Here is a 20,316-nt window from a genome sequence, read left to right on the forward strand (position 1 = left end):
GCCTAAGATAAGGTTTATGGACGTGGTGAGAGAGGACATGCAGGTGGTTGGTGTGACAGAGCAAGATGCAGAGGACAGGAAGAAATGGAAACATGTGATCCGCTGTGGAGACCCTAACGGGAACAGCCGAAAGAAGATGATGATGACTAACATACACACATTTCTAAATGAAATTCTTCATAAAGGCTATTATAAAGAAAAAAAATGAAATTTAAGCCAAATCAGAGCCATGGGAACAGGAAGCACTCCAAAGAAAAAAATGTAAGTTAAACAGAGAAAGAGTACTGTAGGCCAATGTCATAAAGAACAACACCATCCCTGCCAGAGGAGCCCTTCAGGTGTACCTGCTGTCAGCAACAAAGTAACACCAGAACACCCATCAGCTGCCCGTCCATGTCACAGGAAGACATAATCACTGACATCATCTACCCTTCCAGTAATCCCACTGCTAGCATCCTGCCCAAGTTATGTGTCCAATACATATTTTCTGTTTTTAGTTTTGTATTATTGTGCCACAAGCCCCTGTATGTTTGCCGCCCTGTGCCCACTTCTTCCACTTCATTTCCCCCACCTAGTTTGTAGTGTCAATCTTGCATTATTGTGGCTCCAGTATCCACTGCAAATGTTGATGACTGTGACCCATACCATCCTCCATCCCATGTGAGTAGAGTTAATGTCTCAGGAATAGGGACACTATACCACACAGTAACCAGCAATGCATGATAGGAACACTGTGTGCACCATTTTAACTGTTTTAGCACATACACATCATGGTCCAAAGTTGCACCTCACCAGTGCTGCCATGTACCACACCTCATTGATGCTTAGTGACTCTCCCTGACCTACCTTATCATGCTATTGATTACCATCATAAGATGTTATCATTTATACAGATAGTCAAGATGTCCATCCTGCCTCCATAATATTGTGCTGTGCCTCATGACACAACCCCAAACATCATGCTGTTTTCATCAAATAAGTACTCTAAGGAACCTTCAGATGTATTCAAATACTGAAACTGTGCTTTCAGTAGCCCAGAGACATGCTATGTTCTCTGCCTGGGTATGAGCAGTGTTAAAATTTATCACAGCAAAAGCTTCACATTTCCAAGGAGGTATCATGAGCACAGGTTCAATAGTGTAGCCAGCATCAACTGCAAAACACAAAACAATATTTATTTGGGGGAGATATTTGCTACATGCATAATACAAGTATGTGTAAACATGTATTCTATACACCATGCCAGCACTAACTAACAAGATGCCGCTGTGAAAAATCACCAGGTAGGAAATAGACACAGAGGGCTGATGCATGCAATATGTAAGAATCAGTAAAATTTCCTTGGATCACACACATACACATTGGAAATGAACCCCTATGGATCACAGACTACCTGGCACTAGAGGGAATCATGGCCTTTCTTAATGATGTACCCCTAGGATTGTGGGCCAGAGGGAATGGTTAGAGTCACATGAGTACACTCTATGGCACTCAGTACCTCAGGGAAGTGGGAGATATTGTTGAAAGCATGTGTGGTGCTGGCCCTCACCAACTACAGTCCTAGGAAAGCGTATGTACTTGTCAATATGTAGCAGCATAACATTAAGGAACTTAGTAAGTATAAAGCAGATGCCTGGGAAATATCAAGTGCATCCTCAACTGTTTGCTGAGAAGTCCCTCTAGCTAGGATAGTAAGAACTACATATAACTTGGCATCCACAAGTATAGGAATACCATGCATTCCCTGAGATCCAGAGATTAAACAAATGGGTAAAATATGTCAACCAAGTCCCACATAGTATCCAAGTCTGTCCTTTAGTGACCTACTATCTGACCATCATTGAAGGAAAGACAGGTCAGGCACTGCTGGCAATACACACACCAGGTAGTACAGTACCACTATAAGAATACTTATTAAAGCACACAGATGTAACAAAAATGAGAAAGCTTTCACATATTACATTGCTTTTTTTCAAATTCTAAAATAAGCGCTGAAAGAATTAATAAATAGTTGCATCACATGACAGTAAAAGGTACAAATCAATGTTCTAGTGAAGTGATTTGAGAATAAGCTTTAAAGCTGAAAATCGTGGCATATGGAATTTGCCATAAAGAGCTATGAATGTAAAATGTAATCATTAGTGTTAAATGGATATATACAAAAAGGCGACATGAAGAATGAGTTACGTTACACTGTTTCATGGGAATTTTTAGGTAAAAAAGGGAGTAGGATTATCATTCTGCAATAATTTGTAGATTTTTCACCCAGCCAAATAAAGCAGCTGTCTTATTCATATCAGAATTAATGGAAGGATAATTTGCAAATATTCCAATGTCTGATTCTTAATATTTCTTCATCACAATGCTTCATCGACAAAGTATCTAATTTCCTGGGTTGATATGGGCTTTGTAACCCATATTACATTAGGTAATCATTAGGGGGTGTATCTTACCTCTTCCGACATGACAGAGCACTAAGTTACCATTCCATTACAACTTTGTTTTCATTTGATACTTAGATATTTTGTATTTAAGTCCCAGATCAGTGTACAGAATTAGATTATTACATGCACAGAGTTTAATGTTATTGTACTTTTTGTTGCATTTTTGTAAACTGTCAGAGTCACAGTATTAGAAAGCAATTCTTATGAAGTGCCTAATTTTTGCTGTGAATCATATGTGTGGTTTGCTCCTTTTATCGCAGGAAAGAATGACAGTAATTACAATTACTGGATGCAAATTCATTAAAAAAATTAAAGGCTTCTCTTCATTCCGTCTTTGCTTCAGAAAAAAATGTATATTAATTCACATATTGTTATTCTGTCAAGGAATCTAGTTAACAGTACTGATATGTTAAGTGTCCCTGTCTTTCTATTTATTTTTGGATTTGTGCCGGATTCTGATGAGAAGTGTCTGATTTGTAAAGAATGAATGGTACAGAGGCAAACTTTTTGTGGGGTATCTTCCTGTCATGGCTGCCAGCCTGCCAGTACTGACTACTGCTGTGTGTTTGTTGTTGCTATATAGGACAGATAGGGACTTTGCTGACTGTTTTATGGAGTGGATATATATGCATTCTTAATTTATCAATGCTGTTTTTATTTCTTATTATTTGATTATTTCTACTGATTAGACTTTTAATGAATACTACACTCTTTTGGGGTGTGGTTAGAGAAAGAAAGATATATGATCTCCTACTTCATCAAGGTTGTTTTTATCTATTATTAGTTGATTGTTACTTTTACTCATTGGACCTGGACTTTCAATGAATGCTACGTTGCTGAATGGGGTGGGTGGGATGAGTTCTTAATTCATCAAGCAAAGCTTTTTTATCAATTAGTTGATGGACTTTCAATAAATGCCATGCTGTTTTGTAGGAGAAAGATATGAGTTCTGAATTCAGCAAGGCTGTTATTATCTATTATTAGTTAATGAATGAATGCTATTTCCTTAAGGATTTTCTGAGAATGGTTTTGTTCCAAGAAGATCACTGTATATTTGCTTTGCAGCCTTTGCTTAATGTACATCGATTATCCTACATTTGCATTATTTACTTCTGGAATGCAATTGGTACTGTAGAGTTTTTCCTCTGATGATTTGGTGAACGGTGCTTGTACATATTGTGGTGGATAATAGGGAGATGAGACAGAGAATTCCCCAAATTTTCTTCACATGGAAGGAAGGACTTTCATGGAATTCCATGCATGCATAACATGCTGATGCCATTCATTGTTCAATTGTTTATTAATAAAGTGTATCAGAGAAACTGCATGGTCTGTCCAACTCCAGATCCTAGCTCCACAGATGGTTCTGTTTGCGTACTGAAATACATTGCTTACTTTTCCTGCCTGAAAATGAGAGTCTCAGAGTCTCACCCTGCGTTCAAAATGGCCTGGCTACTCATCTGCCTGCTCTTAACCCTAACGGTGCAACTTACCTTAAAAAAAAAAAAAAAAGCTTTGCATAACACTACCACTACACAAGACAGCTGAAGACACTCACTGCACATGTGTGCGTACATACACACACACACACACACACACACACACACACACACACACACACACACAAAACACTACTTACTTAACAATTACCTTAACCCAAAAACACACACACTAGCATACATACTAATTCAGTTAAAAAAAGAAAAAAATACAAGTATCCATCAGTAACCACACAGTGTTTTATACTAAATCGGTTACTAACCTCACTTAGCCTAAGATGTACACACTCACACATAAAACCCAGCCCACACACAAACCAATGTATCTTTGTCAACCAAACTGGAAATCACCCAATCCAATGTTCACACAAACTGGCCTTCTCATAAAATGCATTACAGTTCATGTAGTTGCACACATAACTGTTTTACCAAGTAAACTGCAAACACACACATATATATGTGTGTGTGTGTGTGTGTGTGTGTGTGTGTGTGTGTGTGTGTGTGTGTGTGTGTGTGTGTGTGTGTGTGTAAAATTTATTTTTTATATGTTTTTGCATACATACAAACATATAAATGTATACATATACAAATATACAGTACATATATATATTTCTCATCAGATAGGGTTTGAGTGTTTTCTTCTTTTTTTTTACCCCCCCCCCCATTCTATATGATATGGGTTAGAAAGGCACCCAACATCTATCTCCCAGGTCTTTTAATCACTTCAATCAATGCTCCCCTTTGCCCTAGATAAGAGGCTCTGCCTATCTAAATGAATTACATGTATAAGGGAGGTGGATCAGTCCATTATACTGCCAGTGCAATTCTCAGCCCATCTGCCAGTAAAGATGTCTCCCATCTGACCTTGCTGCATCATTGTAGAGCTCCAGCTTCCCACCTCTGATCCATTCATTTTGCCAGAATGTGGTCTTGTTGAGATGCTGCAAAAACTGGAGCCATACTTCAGGGTCAACCCACAAGTCTTGCATGACCCTGACTCAAATGGTGTTCCTGTTTGGCTTCTTTTAGCATGCAAGTTAATGATCTGCTAAATGCATGCCCTGGAGCAAAAGCCTAACAAGCATAGTTAAGCAACTGCTCTATGACCTCCTCTGCCTTCACCTTTCTTTTCTGCATTATCAGCTCTATCTTATATCACACACAGGACTACTTGCCCCCTGGGAATCACACTGACTGCTCTACAGTGTCAATCTCTAATCCTAAAAAGGTCATCACATTATCTGTCGCAATCCTACTTGTCCTCAGCTCCCCGAAACCTCCCAGTTCTTCCTGAGATGTCCTCCTTGAATGTGTCCATAATCATAATCAGAATATCATTGAAATAATGTATTGATACACATCATTCCTCCTGAGATTCCTACATCCAGTTTAAGGCTGTGCTGAACTTTTCAGAAGGGGCACATGCTACAGAGCAGCCTACGGGCATGGCCTCATCAAAATAAAACTTCTCTCCCAGTCTCATACCCAAAAGATACCAGTTCTTCAGATGTACCAGTAGCAAATGAAAAGTCAACTTCATGTCCAACTTTGCTGTCTGTCTGAACTCCTATGCCTTTAGCACGTCGGCAGTGTCATCCAGCAATGTGTATTGTACCCTGACCTCCTTTTCTTGACTGAATAGTTGATGGACTCCCCTTCAGGAAACCAAAATTCTCCCATTTTTTTCTTGGGAACAAAGCTGAGAAGGTAGCCCTTGTAGCTTGGACATGGTGGGATATCAAATGGGCTGACCAGCTAACCTAGCTGTATTTCTTTGTTGAAAACTGTATAAAGCTTTCCTACCCAAAATATTTTACAACTTTTGGATTGGTTAAGGTGAACTTTAATCATAAAACCACATCTGAACCCCTTTACCATCTTCATGGCCACCCCCCATATTGGTAGCCAGCCAATATACCATTAAGATCATCATTTCTGACTGAAGAATGCCCCCCAGATGCAGGTTGGACCTCATGCTCCACAAAAGAGTGTGTTCCCCTACTGAAACCCTTGTTGTGGGACCTGGGATCTCCCCTGAAGTCAGGTCTTGCTAGCTGATTCCCCCCCCCCCCAACTGAATGGGTCTTGCTTGGAAATGAAGTGCACAATCGGGAGTGGTCCCCTGAAATGGGTACATTGGTATGCAAAACAACAAGCCATCCAGGGACATTTTCCTGCAATGAAAGTCTGACAGTTCCTGGAAACCTGCCTCACCTACAGTGGCCCTTGCCAAGACAGCTGTGAGTTGTACACAGTGTCAAGCCATTTGTCAATGTGTTTTGACTCCAAGGGCAAGGTTTTGTCTACTGCCTTCAAACTATGAAACCTTTGGTCATAACAAACCCATGGTATACTGCCCCTAAGGTTCTATGAATCCTTCATGGGACATTTGGTCATAACAAACCCATGGTATACTGCCCCTAAGGTTCTATGAATCCTTCATTGGACTTTTGGTCATAACAAACCCATGGTATGCTGCCCCCAAGGTTCTATGAACCCTTCATGGGACTTTTGGTCATAACAAAGCCAAGGTATACTGCCCCTAAGGTTCTATGAACCCTTCATGGGAGTTTTGGTCATAACAAAGCCATGGTATACTGTCCCTAAGGTTCTATGAACCCTTCATGGGACTTTTGGTCATAATAAACCCATGGTATGCTGCCCCTAAGGTTCTATGAACCCTTCATGGGAATTTTGGTCATAACAAACCCATGGTATACTGCCCCTAAGGTTCTATGAACCCTTCATGGGCAGGAAATACGTTAGCATTGGTAGCCTTTGTTGTGTACCTTATTCCAAGGTCAAAGCCATAAAATACATGAAATTCATCACCCAATTTTTCCTATTCCTCACCCTTCCCTGCAGAAGCTCTTTCCCAACACTACCAGAGCTTTGATGCAAGCTTTACTTTGGTGGCAAGTATTTTCTGGATGTCTGTAGTGTCAATCAAGCTAAATATCTAAATGTACTTTTTCATCCATATCCTCTATTTGGCTGATATTAAAATATGCACCATCAGGCACACTCATTCATTTATAACACCTGACAACTGACACACCATCTGGCCTAAACAACCACTATCTGCTTCCCTCACACATTCAGACTGGTGAGGTCCACTGTTGCATATGCCTGGTTAGGTACATGCCAAAGGGGGCATCGTACTCAGTGATGGCTCAGATAAGGACCGAGTAAAGTGGTGCTATAACTTTCTTGGACCTGGATGCCATACTCTTACTTATAAGTCGGGAAGCATAGAATGATTTTCTTACTATCTTGGCTAGGCCAGATTACTGTTTAAATATGTTCCCAATCCCTAACTACTGGGGAAACTCTTTTGGGTGTCTTATTAATGGAGTAATTAACCTGGGTGGACATTTCCTCAAAAGGCACTATAATGCATTTCTTGACATTGTGTTTTAATCTATGCTTTTGACACCAGTCATTTGTTTTTGTTAGACCCTCTTGCAGGAGGTTAGTATCATTGGGGGGATCTATAATAGCTCCCCATTTGTAATTATCAGCAATTGTGGTATTCCATAGGCCCTTGACATTAGCCTTGACTTCTGAAAAATAGATGGCAAGCAGGAATGGGCCCAGCACTCTTCCCTGAGGTACTCCATTGATGACCGGTCTCTTGGTGGAGGTGTTCTCTGCAATTCTGATTTTATGGGTCCTATCTGTGAGCAAGCTACAATCCAGAGAGTTATGTAGGGATATATGTCTAGTTCAGTGAATTTGCATTGAATGCCTTAGCCATTTCTAGGTAGGCAGTATGCACTGTGAGTTGAAATTGAAAGATACCCCTGAGATTATATGTGGGGGTTTTGGTGAAAAGGTTACTGGTGGAAGATGTCTGAGGAGAAAGGGCTTTGTAAATTTGTAGTGGGATGGCTCTCAAATGCACTGGAAGCCATTTAGCTTTGATAAGAGTTAGGTAGTAGTGTTCATTAATGGAGGAGTTAGTAATGAACCAGCAGATTTTATTGGAAATGGTTTGCAAAGGTGGTTGCATTTTTCTTTGAGGCTGCAGCTATTATGGGTATTCCATATTAGAGCTGAGGTAAGAGTATTCATTTGCCTGTGGCAGCTTTTACTGGTTGGTCAGAAGCAGTGATAACTTATTTCCCCAGAACAGTAGTTTTTTAATGTTTTTGCATGTGTTCTGAATGTGTAGTTGAAAGTTAAGAGAGTGATCTGGCCAAATGCCAAGGTATTTGTAGGATGTGATCATTTCTATAGTGGTATTGTTAACATCATTAATATTAAGGAAGCTGGGTGCTTTAGCTATGTTTTGGTTGGTTGCAAATACCACTGCTTTTGTTTTTGAGGGATTGATTATAAGTTTCTGGCCTATTAGCCATTGGTTGAGGAGGTCATCTTGGAGTTGAGTTTGTATAACAGAGTGGGATTTGTTTGACCTGTAGATAGCCATGTCATTAGGGAGATAAGATGGGAGTTTACTGATAAATAGGGGGGTAAAGTGGAACTCTGAGGGACTCCTTTCATCTGAGGAGCTGTTTTAGAGTTGATGGTACCTACTTTCACCTTGTGGGATCTATTGGTGAGAAAATCTACAAAACAAGGTTTTGAATAATCACTAATGCCTATTTCAGTTAATTTGTCAAATAGTAATGATCAATTAGATCAAAGGCTTCTGTGAGGTCAATAAAAGTGCCTGTCAGGTTGCCTTTGTCCATATTGGATATGGTGCCATCTGTGAGGAAATAGAGACTTTTACTTTACTGTTTTTGAGTATAAGATTTATTTTATGTGGAGTATAGAAACTTCTATTCATAAATTCCCATGTATACAATTTCCAATATAATGAAGAAGCAGTACCATACGTAGATTTCAATAACAATGTTTTGGATTCATTAGATATTTGTTTTCCATTAATCTTTACATAGTAATTCCAAAAATCTGAGTCAAACTTTAGAGTGTGTTCTCTTAGTATCTTATAGATAGGTGAGATACTTAATTTGTGATCATCTGTCTTTTCAAGACACCTAATAAAAAGCTGGATCAAACTAGGTACATATTCAGTCTCTAGATTGATTGATACTCTCATTTTATTTTCTATAAACTGATGTAATGAGTGTATAAACAACCAACTGTCTTGATTATTATCAAAACTACATAAAAGAGAGTTTAGTGGTTTAATACTCTTATTTTCAATAAACTGATGCCAGAATTTCAAGTTATTTTTCTTTAATTTTTGCATTGCATTGATGTTGAAAGAGTCTAGGCAATCAGGGGAGTATGTTATAGGGAATATAAAGAATAGGAATTGTTTAATGTTGTAATTACAATCAGTTATAGTTTTAAAGTTATTAAATATTTGATTAATGCCATAAGAAAAAATGATCGAACTTCTTATTAAATAAACAAAATTCACGTAAAAGTCAATGAACTGTACTTATTCCATATTGTTCCATAAATTGATTTTCTATAATTCTGACATCAGTTATATTAATCTCATGTATTATTTTCCAGTCAGATATATAGGTAGGTGTGATCCAATGTAATGTTATATTAATTATAACTGATTTGGAATAAAGATCTCAGCTAGGGAATGCTATCCCATTACTGTCCCAAGCTCTAATGTGCCATTTATATGCAATTCTAGGTTTTAAGGGGAACCATAAAAATTTTAGCAGCATGGAATCTAATTTTTTTAATAAGTTTTTGGGAGGGGGTAGTATTAATGACTGTATATAAAACAAACTTTTAGGTAACAGTGTCATTTTAATTAAAGAGAGCCTATCCTCCATTGTGAAGAATATTTTACTCCATCTTTTGATTAGCTCACTAATGGTGGTTATTAAATTATTGTAGTTTATTTTAACAGACTTTTTCCATGTACTCTTTATACTGGCACCCAAATATTCTAATACATCATTCTCCCAATTAAACAGGCTATTCTCCCTTACATTTTTGTTGATCTTCTTGTTAATTAGTAATGTTTTGGATTTATTAGGATTAAATTTAAGCCCTGAAATTCTTTCAAACTTGCTTAAGGTATTTATAACATTATGTAAAGAACCATCAATATCACCCAACATTAACAACATATCCTCAGCAAATAATTGTATCTTAGGACAATAGTCCTTATTAACTTGAAAGCCTTTTATATTTTGCTTGTTTCTGATATATGTACCAAAAGGTTCCATTGAAAGAGCAAACAATAATGGCGACAAAGGACAACCTTGTCCAGTTCCCTTGAGGATTTCTAGTGGTGAGGATAGACATGATCCGATTTTCATTAATAAGATGACAAAATTTGAGGAGAATTCAAAACCAATCTGGATTCTTTGTAGATAAGACCAACTAATAGAATCAAAAGCCTTTTCTATGTCTAGGTTGATAATAGTTAGTTTTTTTTTGTATTTGCATGCTATGTCTATTTAATAACGTTATCTTGCACTTTTCCATGAAGAATGAACCCTGTCTGATCATTATGTATTACATTAGATAATATTTTCTTTATCCTATTAGCTAATATTGGCATGAAAATTTTATAATCAATGTTTAGTAATGAAATTGACCTATATGAATCACAAGATTTGATGTCCTTACCTTGTTTTAGTATGGGGGAGATAATTGAATATTTCCATGATGGGGGTGTTATACATTTTTTCTTAACCATAATAAAGGCACTCATCATTTTCTTTATTCTATATTCAGGAAAAATCTTATATAGTTCAGGAATTATTCCATCCAGTCCAGGAGTTCTTTATCTTTTAAATTATTTATTTGCTCTTTTACTTCTGTTAGTGTTATTTGCTTACATAATATGTTATTTTGTTGCATTGACACCGTAGTAGTTATATTTTCTTGAATAAAAGTATTTATTACATTATCTGGCTCCAAAAGTAGTGTGTTATTATTTATATTTTTATAGTAGTATTTAAACACTTTGAATATGCCCATTAAGTTAGATGTACTCTTAACTGAACCATCATTTTTATATTTAATCTCATTAATAAGATTTTATGTAGCTATTTGGGATTTACAGCATAAGATTGTAATTTCAATGTTTCCAGGTTTATGGCTACCTTATGGTTCAAAACTAAAAAGTATTTTTGATTTAACTTGGTTTTGCATCCATTTTTATCTTGTCTATGTTTTTTGTAAGTCTAAAAGCTCTTTGTCCCACTCTTTTTTTTTTTAAGGTACCAAGATTTTATTCTACCATATATATAATCTTTAACGTTGTCCCATAGTATAGTATCAGTCACTTCACCATTATCATTTGTTTCCATAAACATGTTTATTCCTTTCATTATCCATTCCCTAAAGCCTTTTAAGTTAGTTATGTAAGCAGGAATTTTCTGTAGAAATCTTAAAGCATATATATGAGTAGTTAATGTAAAGTTTATACCATTATGGTCTGAAAGTTGAGAAGTCATTATAGATATGTCACTTATATTTCAAGAACCATCAGATGATTTAACCATTTTGTCAGTCATATATCTAATATTTTTCATGTAAGGATCTGTTGAATATATATATATATATATATATATATATATATATATATATATATATATATATATATATATATAAAAACACTTATTATAACATAACTATTATATTTTATACTTATACACATATTACCCATATGTATTAACAAAAAAAAGGCTCACAACCCTCTGTTTAGTTACTAAAATTTAGTTATGTAACATAAGTCCGATGTTAATATGCACAATGAGTTTTCTAATGCAGCTCCTAGTTCACTTGATGTCATTTAGTTACTAATAGTGTCAGTGAATTTGCAGAATGTATGCATCTATAAAGCAACATAGGTATTTTCAAAGGAGTCAAACACTTCCATCAGAATTAATCATTTGCCATTTCAAGTATCTAAGTGAATGATAACAGAATTTCAAGAGAAAAGAATTCTAAATACAACCATTTAATAATTTCAAAAGGCCAAATGATGTCATCACTGTTGTTTCCTCAAGCTGCAGCTTCATCAACTTGTTAAAAAGTATATAAATAGGCTTATGCTCAACAGAGGTTGTCTTTAGTGAGGAAAAAAGCATTTTCGGCAGGAAATTCTAGTCTTGAAGCTTTTAGAGTTTACAGAAAGCAAAAAAAAAAAAAAAAACAGCTGAGCTGCCTTATCAGTGCATGTCATGAATGTCCACAATAGGATCAGTCACACAGACCACAAGTTTACTCACAAAACATCAACATCATGAAAAAATTAACCCTTTCATATAAAAACAGCTATTTAGAAAAAAAAGAACCTAGTGTATAGTTTTCAGAATCAAATATATTATGATTCATAAAACAAAGCATTTAAAATTAGAAGGAATTTGTTCATTTGTCCTTTAGTTTCTTAGTTTTGTTTGCTCCTTCCTTCACAGAACATCCATTTTTTGTTGCCTGTCTCTTCAAACTCTGGGATGACCATTCCATTTATTCTATGTCCGACAGTCTTTTCTTCCTTTGGATAAATTATACTGTTTCTTGTAGGGAATCAAAGATCTTCACTGCTTCTGACAAGGTGATTTTTATTCTTGCAGGAAAAAGAATTTGAGCTTTAATATTGACTTTTTTTCAAGGACTTAATTAGAGGAACACACTCCTTTCTTCTGGATATGACTTTAGAGGTGTAGTCATTGTCAAAATGAATAACTTTTTCACCCATCTTGATAGGGGAATTAGCCTAAGTTGATTTCAGTACTAAGTCCATGTCTTGTGAGGAAATAAATCTCACTATTATAGACCTGGGGTTAGATGAATTCTGAGATGAAGCTGGATTTGCCAGGGACCGATGAGCCCTCTCAAGTCCAAAAGAGAGGGATTCAGGCATGTTTAGTGCTGATGAAAGACAATTACTGAGGAACTGAATCATGTTAGCAGCCTCTTCTTTGTCAGGAATTCCATATAATCTTATGTTATTCCTCCTTGATCTACTTCCAAGGTCTTCCTGTTTCAGAAGAAATTCATTGTGATGTTCATTTTCTGTCACTCTAGTATCTAGGTCAGTCACTGTTTCCTCTAAGGCAAGAATCTGTTCAGATTGTTTTTTTACTATTCCATTTAGAAGTTCCAGTTGTTAAGTGCATTCTTACTTGATAATATCCATTTTGTTTTCAAATTTGTCCATTTTTAGTGACAGTTCTTGGATGTTTGTTATTGTAAGATGTAGTTCTCCAGAGATCTCCAGCAGAAAACGTCTTGACAGGAATAATTACAAAATTCTCTTGACTATATATTAATTTTTAGAAAATAATAAAGAGTCTATGTTAATCTATCTTTCAGTATACTTTTAGATCATTTTTTCTAAAAATTAAAGTACATTTCCTGTCAGGATATTAAAATCTAAGCAGAGCTATGGATTTCTGCTGATATTAGACTGGCATTAAGCCATGTCCCCCTGGACTGAGTATTTCTGATGCCACTTGACTTGCTGATGTTCAGTAAGTCCATCAGTATTGGGGATGAGGATGCCTTGTATGCCAGACATAGGTCACCTTAGCACTCTGTAAGATACAGAGTATAGTGATAAGGCTTTGAGGTTTTCCATGCAAGACCTATTTTTTAGGACTCATATCCTTTTAGTAATGTATCTCTGTGGGCATTCCAGTTGTTACATGTGTCTGGATAAATACACGCCAAAGTTGGCATTATACAAAATGATTGGCCTAATGAGGGCTTCATAAAGGGGGGCAATAACATTTCTATATGTAGTCACAATAAATTTGTTCATAAGCTGTGCAATATAGAAATACTTTCTTATGACACTGGGCACATGTTGATTGAAAGTTAGGTCACTGATCACACAAGTTCTCAAATGTCAAACAACTAGGTCAACTCTCACTGGGATATTGTCAATTTGGTAGTCTCCTGGGGTAGATAACTTCCCAAAGGATACAATAATGTATTTTTTGGAGTTTAGTTTCAACTCATGATTCTGGCACCAGTTACTGTTTGGGACAAACCTTCCTGCATGATGGTTAAGTCATTTGGGGATTTAATAATTGCTCATTGCAGTCATCTCAAACTTAGTCAGCCATAGCCCATTGGTATTTGCTTTTACTTCCAAGAAGTAGATGCTAAACTAGAAAAGTCAAAGCACCAAATCCTGGGGGACTCCACTGGTGACTGGTCTCTTTCTAGAGGTAGCCTTCCCTATTTTGATCTCCTGCATCCTGTGAGCCAGTTGGCTGTCCAGCCTTCTGTCAGAAGGCTTGGGCAGGTCAAGGTAATGCAGCGTGAACTGTTTTACATTCATCTATTGCTTTAGTGACAAGAGTAAAACTTAACATTTTCCCATGATTTTGAGCCTTTCACACTCTTTCTCCTTGGTTCTTGCCCTAAGAGGTTGAGAGATCAGGGCATATGTTAAACTGTCCCAGATTGTGTGTCATATTTTTTGGTCTATTCCTCATAAGATTTGTGGTTTTCTGGCAAATTTATGGGGATTCCAAAACTTAAATAATGATAAACATTTGAGTTTCAGACTTCTAGATTTCACATCTTTCAGAAAATGCATGCCAATGCAAAACCTGTTATTCTAGCAACCATGCATATAAGAACAATGTTATACTTAAAGTCTGTCCCTGTTTCTGGACCTTTGACCTTTTTCCCAACCCATTACATTTTTGGCTTTATCTCTACAGCTATGAGGTTTTGACTTATAAATAAGAACTGTGAGCAAAAGCTGTTTACCACTTTCAAGTTCAACCTGATGCATTTTGTTCATTTTTTCAATTAAATAAAATAGAAGTGCAACAAAAAGTGGCCATCTTGAAAAACAATAAAATAACCTAAATGAAGGCTTAAAGTCAGGCAAAAAGCTTTAATAACTTTTTTATGAGCAGAATAAAAGTCACACTGTATTTGTATTGTGCTATTAAATAAATTAATGTTTCTTGCATGATTTTAAAAATCTAACAAAACTGGGGCCAACTTGGAGTAATGAAAAAAATGAAAAAAAAAAAGATTTAAGGCAAGAAAGAAACTGTATTAACCTCTTCTGAAAACACAGTTAACAGTGGGGTTAAAGTTATCCCAGTTTCTTGACTTCATTAAGTCTTATTTTATCATCACCATCATTATTATTTTTACTGTTATTATTTCATAACTGACTGCCCAGATTGTACCTGGGTGGGCTGCTGACACTTCAGTTGAGGTCCACAATCCACAGAACTGCACTGGCATGTTCAACAACATGACCATTATTAATTAACAGTAAATAACAGTGAAAACCATAAACTATTGGAAGTTGCAATGAAACAACAAAGTGTCAGTTGTAAAAAATAATAAGTGCTTCCGTTCCTTTATTGCTAAACAAAAGTGCTTATTTTTTACAGCTGACAGTTTGTTCTTTCATTCCAACTTCTGATAGTTTATAGCAAATAACAGTGCAAAATACCAGAGCCAGATTGTGGTCAAATGGGGTCCTTGGCAGGGTAATACATATGGGGCCCCCGAGAGCAGCCCCTCCTGCAGCAACCCCCTATCCTCCCCCTGCAGCAGCCCCCTCCCCAGCCATTCCAGTGTTCTCTTACTTGCCTATTTTTCACTAGTTACCATAAACATGGTTTAAACCCATCAGTGTGCATACTATTTTCTTATTTACTTCTACAAAGTTTACAGATATTGAAATCAAATAGCACAGACACTGACAGCCATTTGCTAAACAAACAATAATGTCTCACAATGAAAACAGAAGTAGCATGAGCAGTAAACGTCTCTGCCCTTGAAATTCAGATTCATTGAAACGACATGAAAACCGACATTCAAAGAAAATGCATCTGGTCAGTGGAGGATCTGGTCTACCTTTGGGCTGTGCTCCTTGCACACATTTTTAGGGCCATGCATACATGTATGTGTTCTTTGATTCAGCTTCCTGATTGTATTACATTTTATTGCTTGTATAATACAGTACCAGTTGTTAAAATGTTTAAAATTTGTAGTTTTGAACATTCTTCCAGTAAGCAATGAAACAAAATGTATAAACCAATAATGACAAAACTACCCATTTAGAAAATTTCAACCATAAAAGGCCAGTCAAACTTATGTTTTTACAATCCATCAATATCACGTAATAAGTACAATCTCTGCAGAAGTAAAAGTCATCCAAATAATTCCACATTAAAGAGATCTGTAACTAATGAAGCCTCTTACAAGTTGGAGGGCACTACCCCCACCTTGCCTTTGTGAGATAGTACAGTATTTAGAAGCAGTAGTTGGTTTGGCTAGTTTTGGAGTGCCTATAGTTGTTTTCCATATCTGAGGCATAATGTTATTAGTTAAGCAGAGGTTGTATATGTGAGTGAGAGGGTGGGGGATGTCCTTACAAATCTTCTTGTACCAGGGGAAAGTGCTAATACTCACAAAAAACCCTCTACTTACGCACAGTTAGAATTGTAGAAATGAAAGCATAACATTAGCACGTATTTGGAATCCAAAGCTGAAGACCTCCAGCATACCATTCCATCATGTTGAAGAAAAGGCTGCAGTAGAACCAGTGAGTCTTTAAGCAGAAAAATGAAAGAAAACATTGAAGGGGGAGAGGGCATGCAAATTACAGTACATAGTTTAACCAAGCTGTCATTCAGAAGGTCAGGTGACCATATTAATGCAGTTTACTAAACAGCATCACTTCCAGCGTGGATGGTGTAGCAAAGGAACATGATGCAACTATAGCAGTGGACCACCGTCCATTACAGTCCATAATGTTACTCTGGGCCGGAAAAAACCTCTTACTCCATCTGTATGCATTCTTCTGCCTTTTGTGCTTGTTGAATAAAATTTAAGAGTCAGATGATAACATTCGCAGTTAAATAGTATTTACTGTGCATTTGCAAGCTGTACCAAAATGCCTTGGTCATTATATCAAATATTAATTATAAACTGCATTTGTGATTTGTTTTGTACACCAAAATGCAATTAACAATAATACTAAAAATTAATATTAGAGTTAGAAAATTAAGTCAGCAATGTTAAATGTATTTGTAATTATTTATGTGTGTTTTTTCTTTACTGCAGGTTTATAGCATATAAGTTGCCTGGAAGAGCAAAAGGAAACCTTAAGGGGCTACAGTACTTGTACATGGACCCATCTACAAATGGTTGGACAACTGGAAAATATCTTATCAATGATACTAGAAATGCAGTGGCACAGACTTTGCTACCACTTTATAAAAACCCTACTTATGAGGTAGGAACTGATAAATAAATACTTTGCTTTGCTGTGACATTTAATTTCTAATGACTTCTTTTAGAACAGTGACAACTTACTTTTTTTCCTTTTTTAATTCCTTATTTTTTGTTTGTAGTATGTTTAATGAATTCCATTCAGAAGACTTGCATTCTGTTTATAAGCGGAATAGTTCTGTCATTATTTTCCCTAAGAGTCTCACTCATAGACTAGTACAAAAATGACTAAAACTCAAAGGCCAAAAGTAAAAAGATAAACAGCATGAAACACTAAATGCATGGCAACTTACACAATAAAACACTGCTGCCATATTTTTTAAAATTCACTGAAAATACAATTATTTGTTCTAATCTATTATAAATTATCCAGAAAGGCAAACAAGTAGGTCATAAGACATTTAAGTATATGCGATGATATATAATAGTAATGCACAAAGTACAAAGAGGAACTCCCAAAGCCTAGTTTAAGTATTTTAGTACTAAGAAATTTATGCTTTCTTCTTTTTTCACAGCACAGTGAAACAAACATCCTAGCAGATAACTTCAATCAGTTGCAGAATGTTATGGAATGACAAGCGATTAATTTTGCTGCAACTGACTTTTTCATAGTGCAAGTTGTTAACCTGTGATGCACTGAAAATTCAAACCATTTAAAAAAGATCACAGTCTAAATCTAGTGCACAAAAAAGGAGCATTTAAAGTTTACAGTGGTGCATGGTAAAAACTAGTAGATATTTGTTCCACCTCACCTTCCCACCTACAAACACACACACACACACACACACACACACACACACACACACACACACACACTTTATTTGCATATTTGAACACAAAGCTCACATAACGATAGGAAGTAGAAACTTTATTTATGCATCAACCGTCAATGTTCCTTTATCCTCAAAGATGTGTAAGCTTAGAAGAAAATATAAACGATCCCCCACAGAGGGCGGATTTGGGCCCCTGCATTAATATACATATATTATGTATTGCCTTGTAGTGCTTTTGTGCTTAAGTATTCATTATTCTTGTATTTCTCATTTTTTGAAGCAGTGTTGTAGGTGGAATCCGTTCTCCAGCCTGTGATAGTCAGGAGTGGAAAAGTAGTTGAAAAACATGAATGCATTCTTGTTGAAGGCTGTTTGTTGCACACTGACAATAACTATACAGTGTCACTTGGTTCTTGTAAGGAATGTGGCCCAATGTTGGATAAAGATGCTTTTCCTACTGTATCCACTACTGTGACAATGCTAGTGCAGAGGCCACTAAACACTATGCAGGAGGCAAAATAAATAAACTACTATGTACATCTACGTACTAAAACTTATAGGAAGATATAGACAACATCACACTGCTGTACAAGATCATGTGATTTTCAGCTATAGGTTAGAGGTATATTATGGGTTCATAGGTGTTTACAAGGCTAACAACCACAAGTGACTTTTTAAACCTAGTCATGCATCTCAAATCTCTGACAAGTTCTGGTACCTTTGATAAATGTAAGCAGGGCATGAGAAATGAAGAATTTACAAGCAGGGGCCTGGGAGATAAATCATTTACAGGCTGCCTGCATCCATAAGAGACATAGGTGCCAAACCAGTGATGAATTTCCTGTTCCCCATCTGACTGTGCAAGTTACAGTTGAATTAGGTTAGGGAGGAACTCTGCTTAACATGGAAGGGGGAATTTTGCAGAGAAGGGGTAGTCTCTGGGATACATACCTGTCTCTCTAACAAGACCTATTTATATCACAGGCAAGATTTAAGTCTTTAGAATGAATAATTCTGGTGGTGTTTGTTTTGTAGATATGCAGGAGATCCATCAGAATGGGGTCTTTCAATGCCTTCTATGCCAGGCATAGATCTCCTATTAACAGCCTGTAGAAGACAGAATACATGGATAGGGGCATTGATGTGGTCTGCATAGGATATGTTACTTATGCCCTGTATTCTTTTAGTGAAGAACCTCTGTGGATGTTCCAGCTGTTGGATATGCCTGTTTAGGTACATACCAAAGGGGGCATTGTACTCAATGATAGGTCTGATGAATGCCAAATACAGTGGAACAATGACTTCCTTGGACCTTGATGTCATACCTGTGCTTATAAGTTGCACAGCATAGAATGATTTCCGCACCTCTGTAGGCAAGTGATGGCCAAAGGCTAGATTACTGTCTACAGTAATCGAGCCTTATATGTGATGGTCAAAGGCTAGATTACTGTCTATGTGTGTCCCCAAATCCTTGACTACTGGTTCAGCTCTTAACGAGTGTGTTGTCAATATGATAGCTACCAAGGTGGCTGACTTCCTGAAGGATGCTATTATGCATATCTTGGCATTTAATTTTAGTCCATGGCTCTGACACCAGTTGTTTGTCTGTGTCAGCCCTTCCTTTGTGTTAGTGGGGGATTCAATGATGCCTCCTAATTTGCAATCATCTGCAAATCTAGTCAACCAGAAGCCGCTGACATTGGTCTTCACTTCAGAGAAGTAAATGCCAAAAATGAGCAGTCTCAGGACCGATTACTAAGGACTTCCACTTGGAACTGGCCTCTTTGTAACTTCCTGGGTCTTGTCTGTGACCCAGCTTGCTATCCACTGGGTGACATAAGGGTTTGTACCTAGCCTCTTGAGTTTGTCAACAATGTCTGAGTAGGGTGCTGTGTCAAATGCCTTAGCCAGGTCAAGGTAGGCTGTGTGAACCATTGTGCACTCATCCATTACTTTGATGAAATTCTCAAATAAGTCCACCAGGTTGAGTAGTAATGACCTGCCATTGACCAAACCAAATTGGGTTGGATCAAATGTCTGGAGATTTCCAGTGTCACTATTAATCATTTCCAAAGCAGCATGGTCTGTTGGCCATCTCCTTCCATGCTGACAAATATTGCACCCCCTTAGAATGATAACAGAAACTAAGCCAATTATTGTCAATCATTTTTTGTTCATAATATGGCATCATCCTTAGAGAAAGTAAAATGCTGCTCAATGCTAGGCTTATACCAGCCTAGGACACATATTCTGATAGCTCCATGATGTCACTCTTCATTTGGTCTAGGAAGGTACATCTCAGGTCACTTACACCCACATAGACTGTGACTGAGTCACACTTGTACTTGTGGTTCACTGACCTGAGTGTGTGCATAATGGGGCAGATCCTGGCCCCTGATAAGCAACTGACTATGATTTTCTCCT

The 20,316-nt window shown here is 36.9% G+C and overlaps 1 protein-coding gene across 1 annotated transcript in view; it reads left to right on the forward strand.

The window, feature by feature from the left end:
* The window catches only part of LOC122808045 (deoxyribonuclease-2-alpha-like), a 182,422-nt gene that overhangs the window by 42,115 nt on the left and 119,991 nt on the right, over positions 1–20,316 (forward strand). The window contains exon 3 of the mRNA XM_044079033.1: positions 16,952–17,123. Within this exon, the coding sequence (XP_043934968.1) occupies positions 16,952–17,123 (172 nt within the window). The remainder of the gene's footprint in view (positions 1–16,951; positions 17,124–20,316) is intronic.

Source organism: Protopterus annectens, chromosome 8.part0, assembly GCF_019279795.1.
Source record: "Protopterus annectens isolate FY-2018-M chromosome 8.part0, PAN1.0, whole genome shotgun sequence".
NCBI classification, from domain to species: domain Eukaryota; kingdom Metazoa; phylum Chordata; order Ceratodontiformes; family Protopteridae; genus Protopterus; species Protopterus annectens.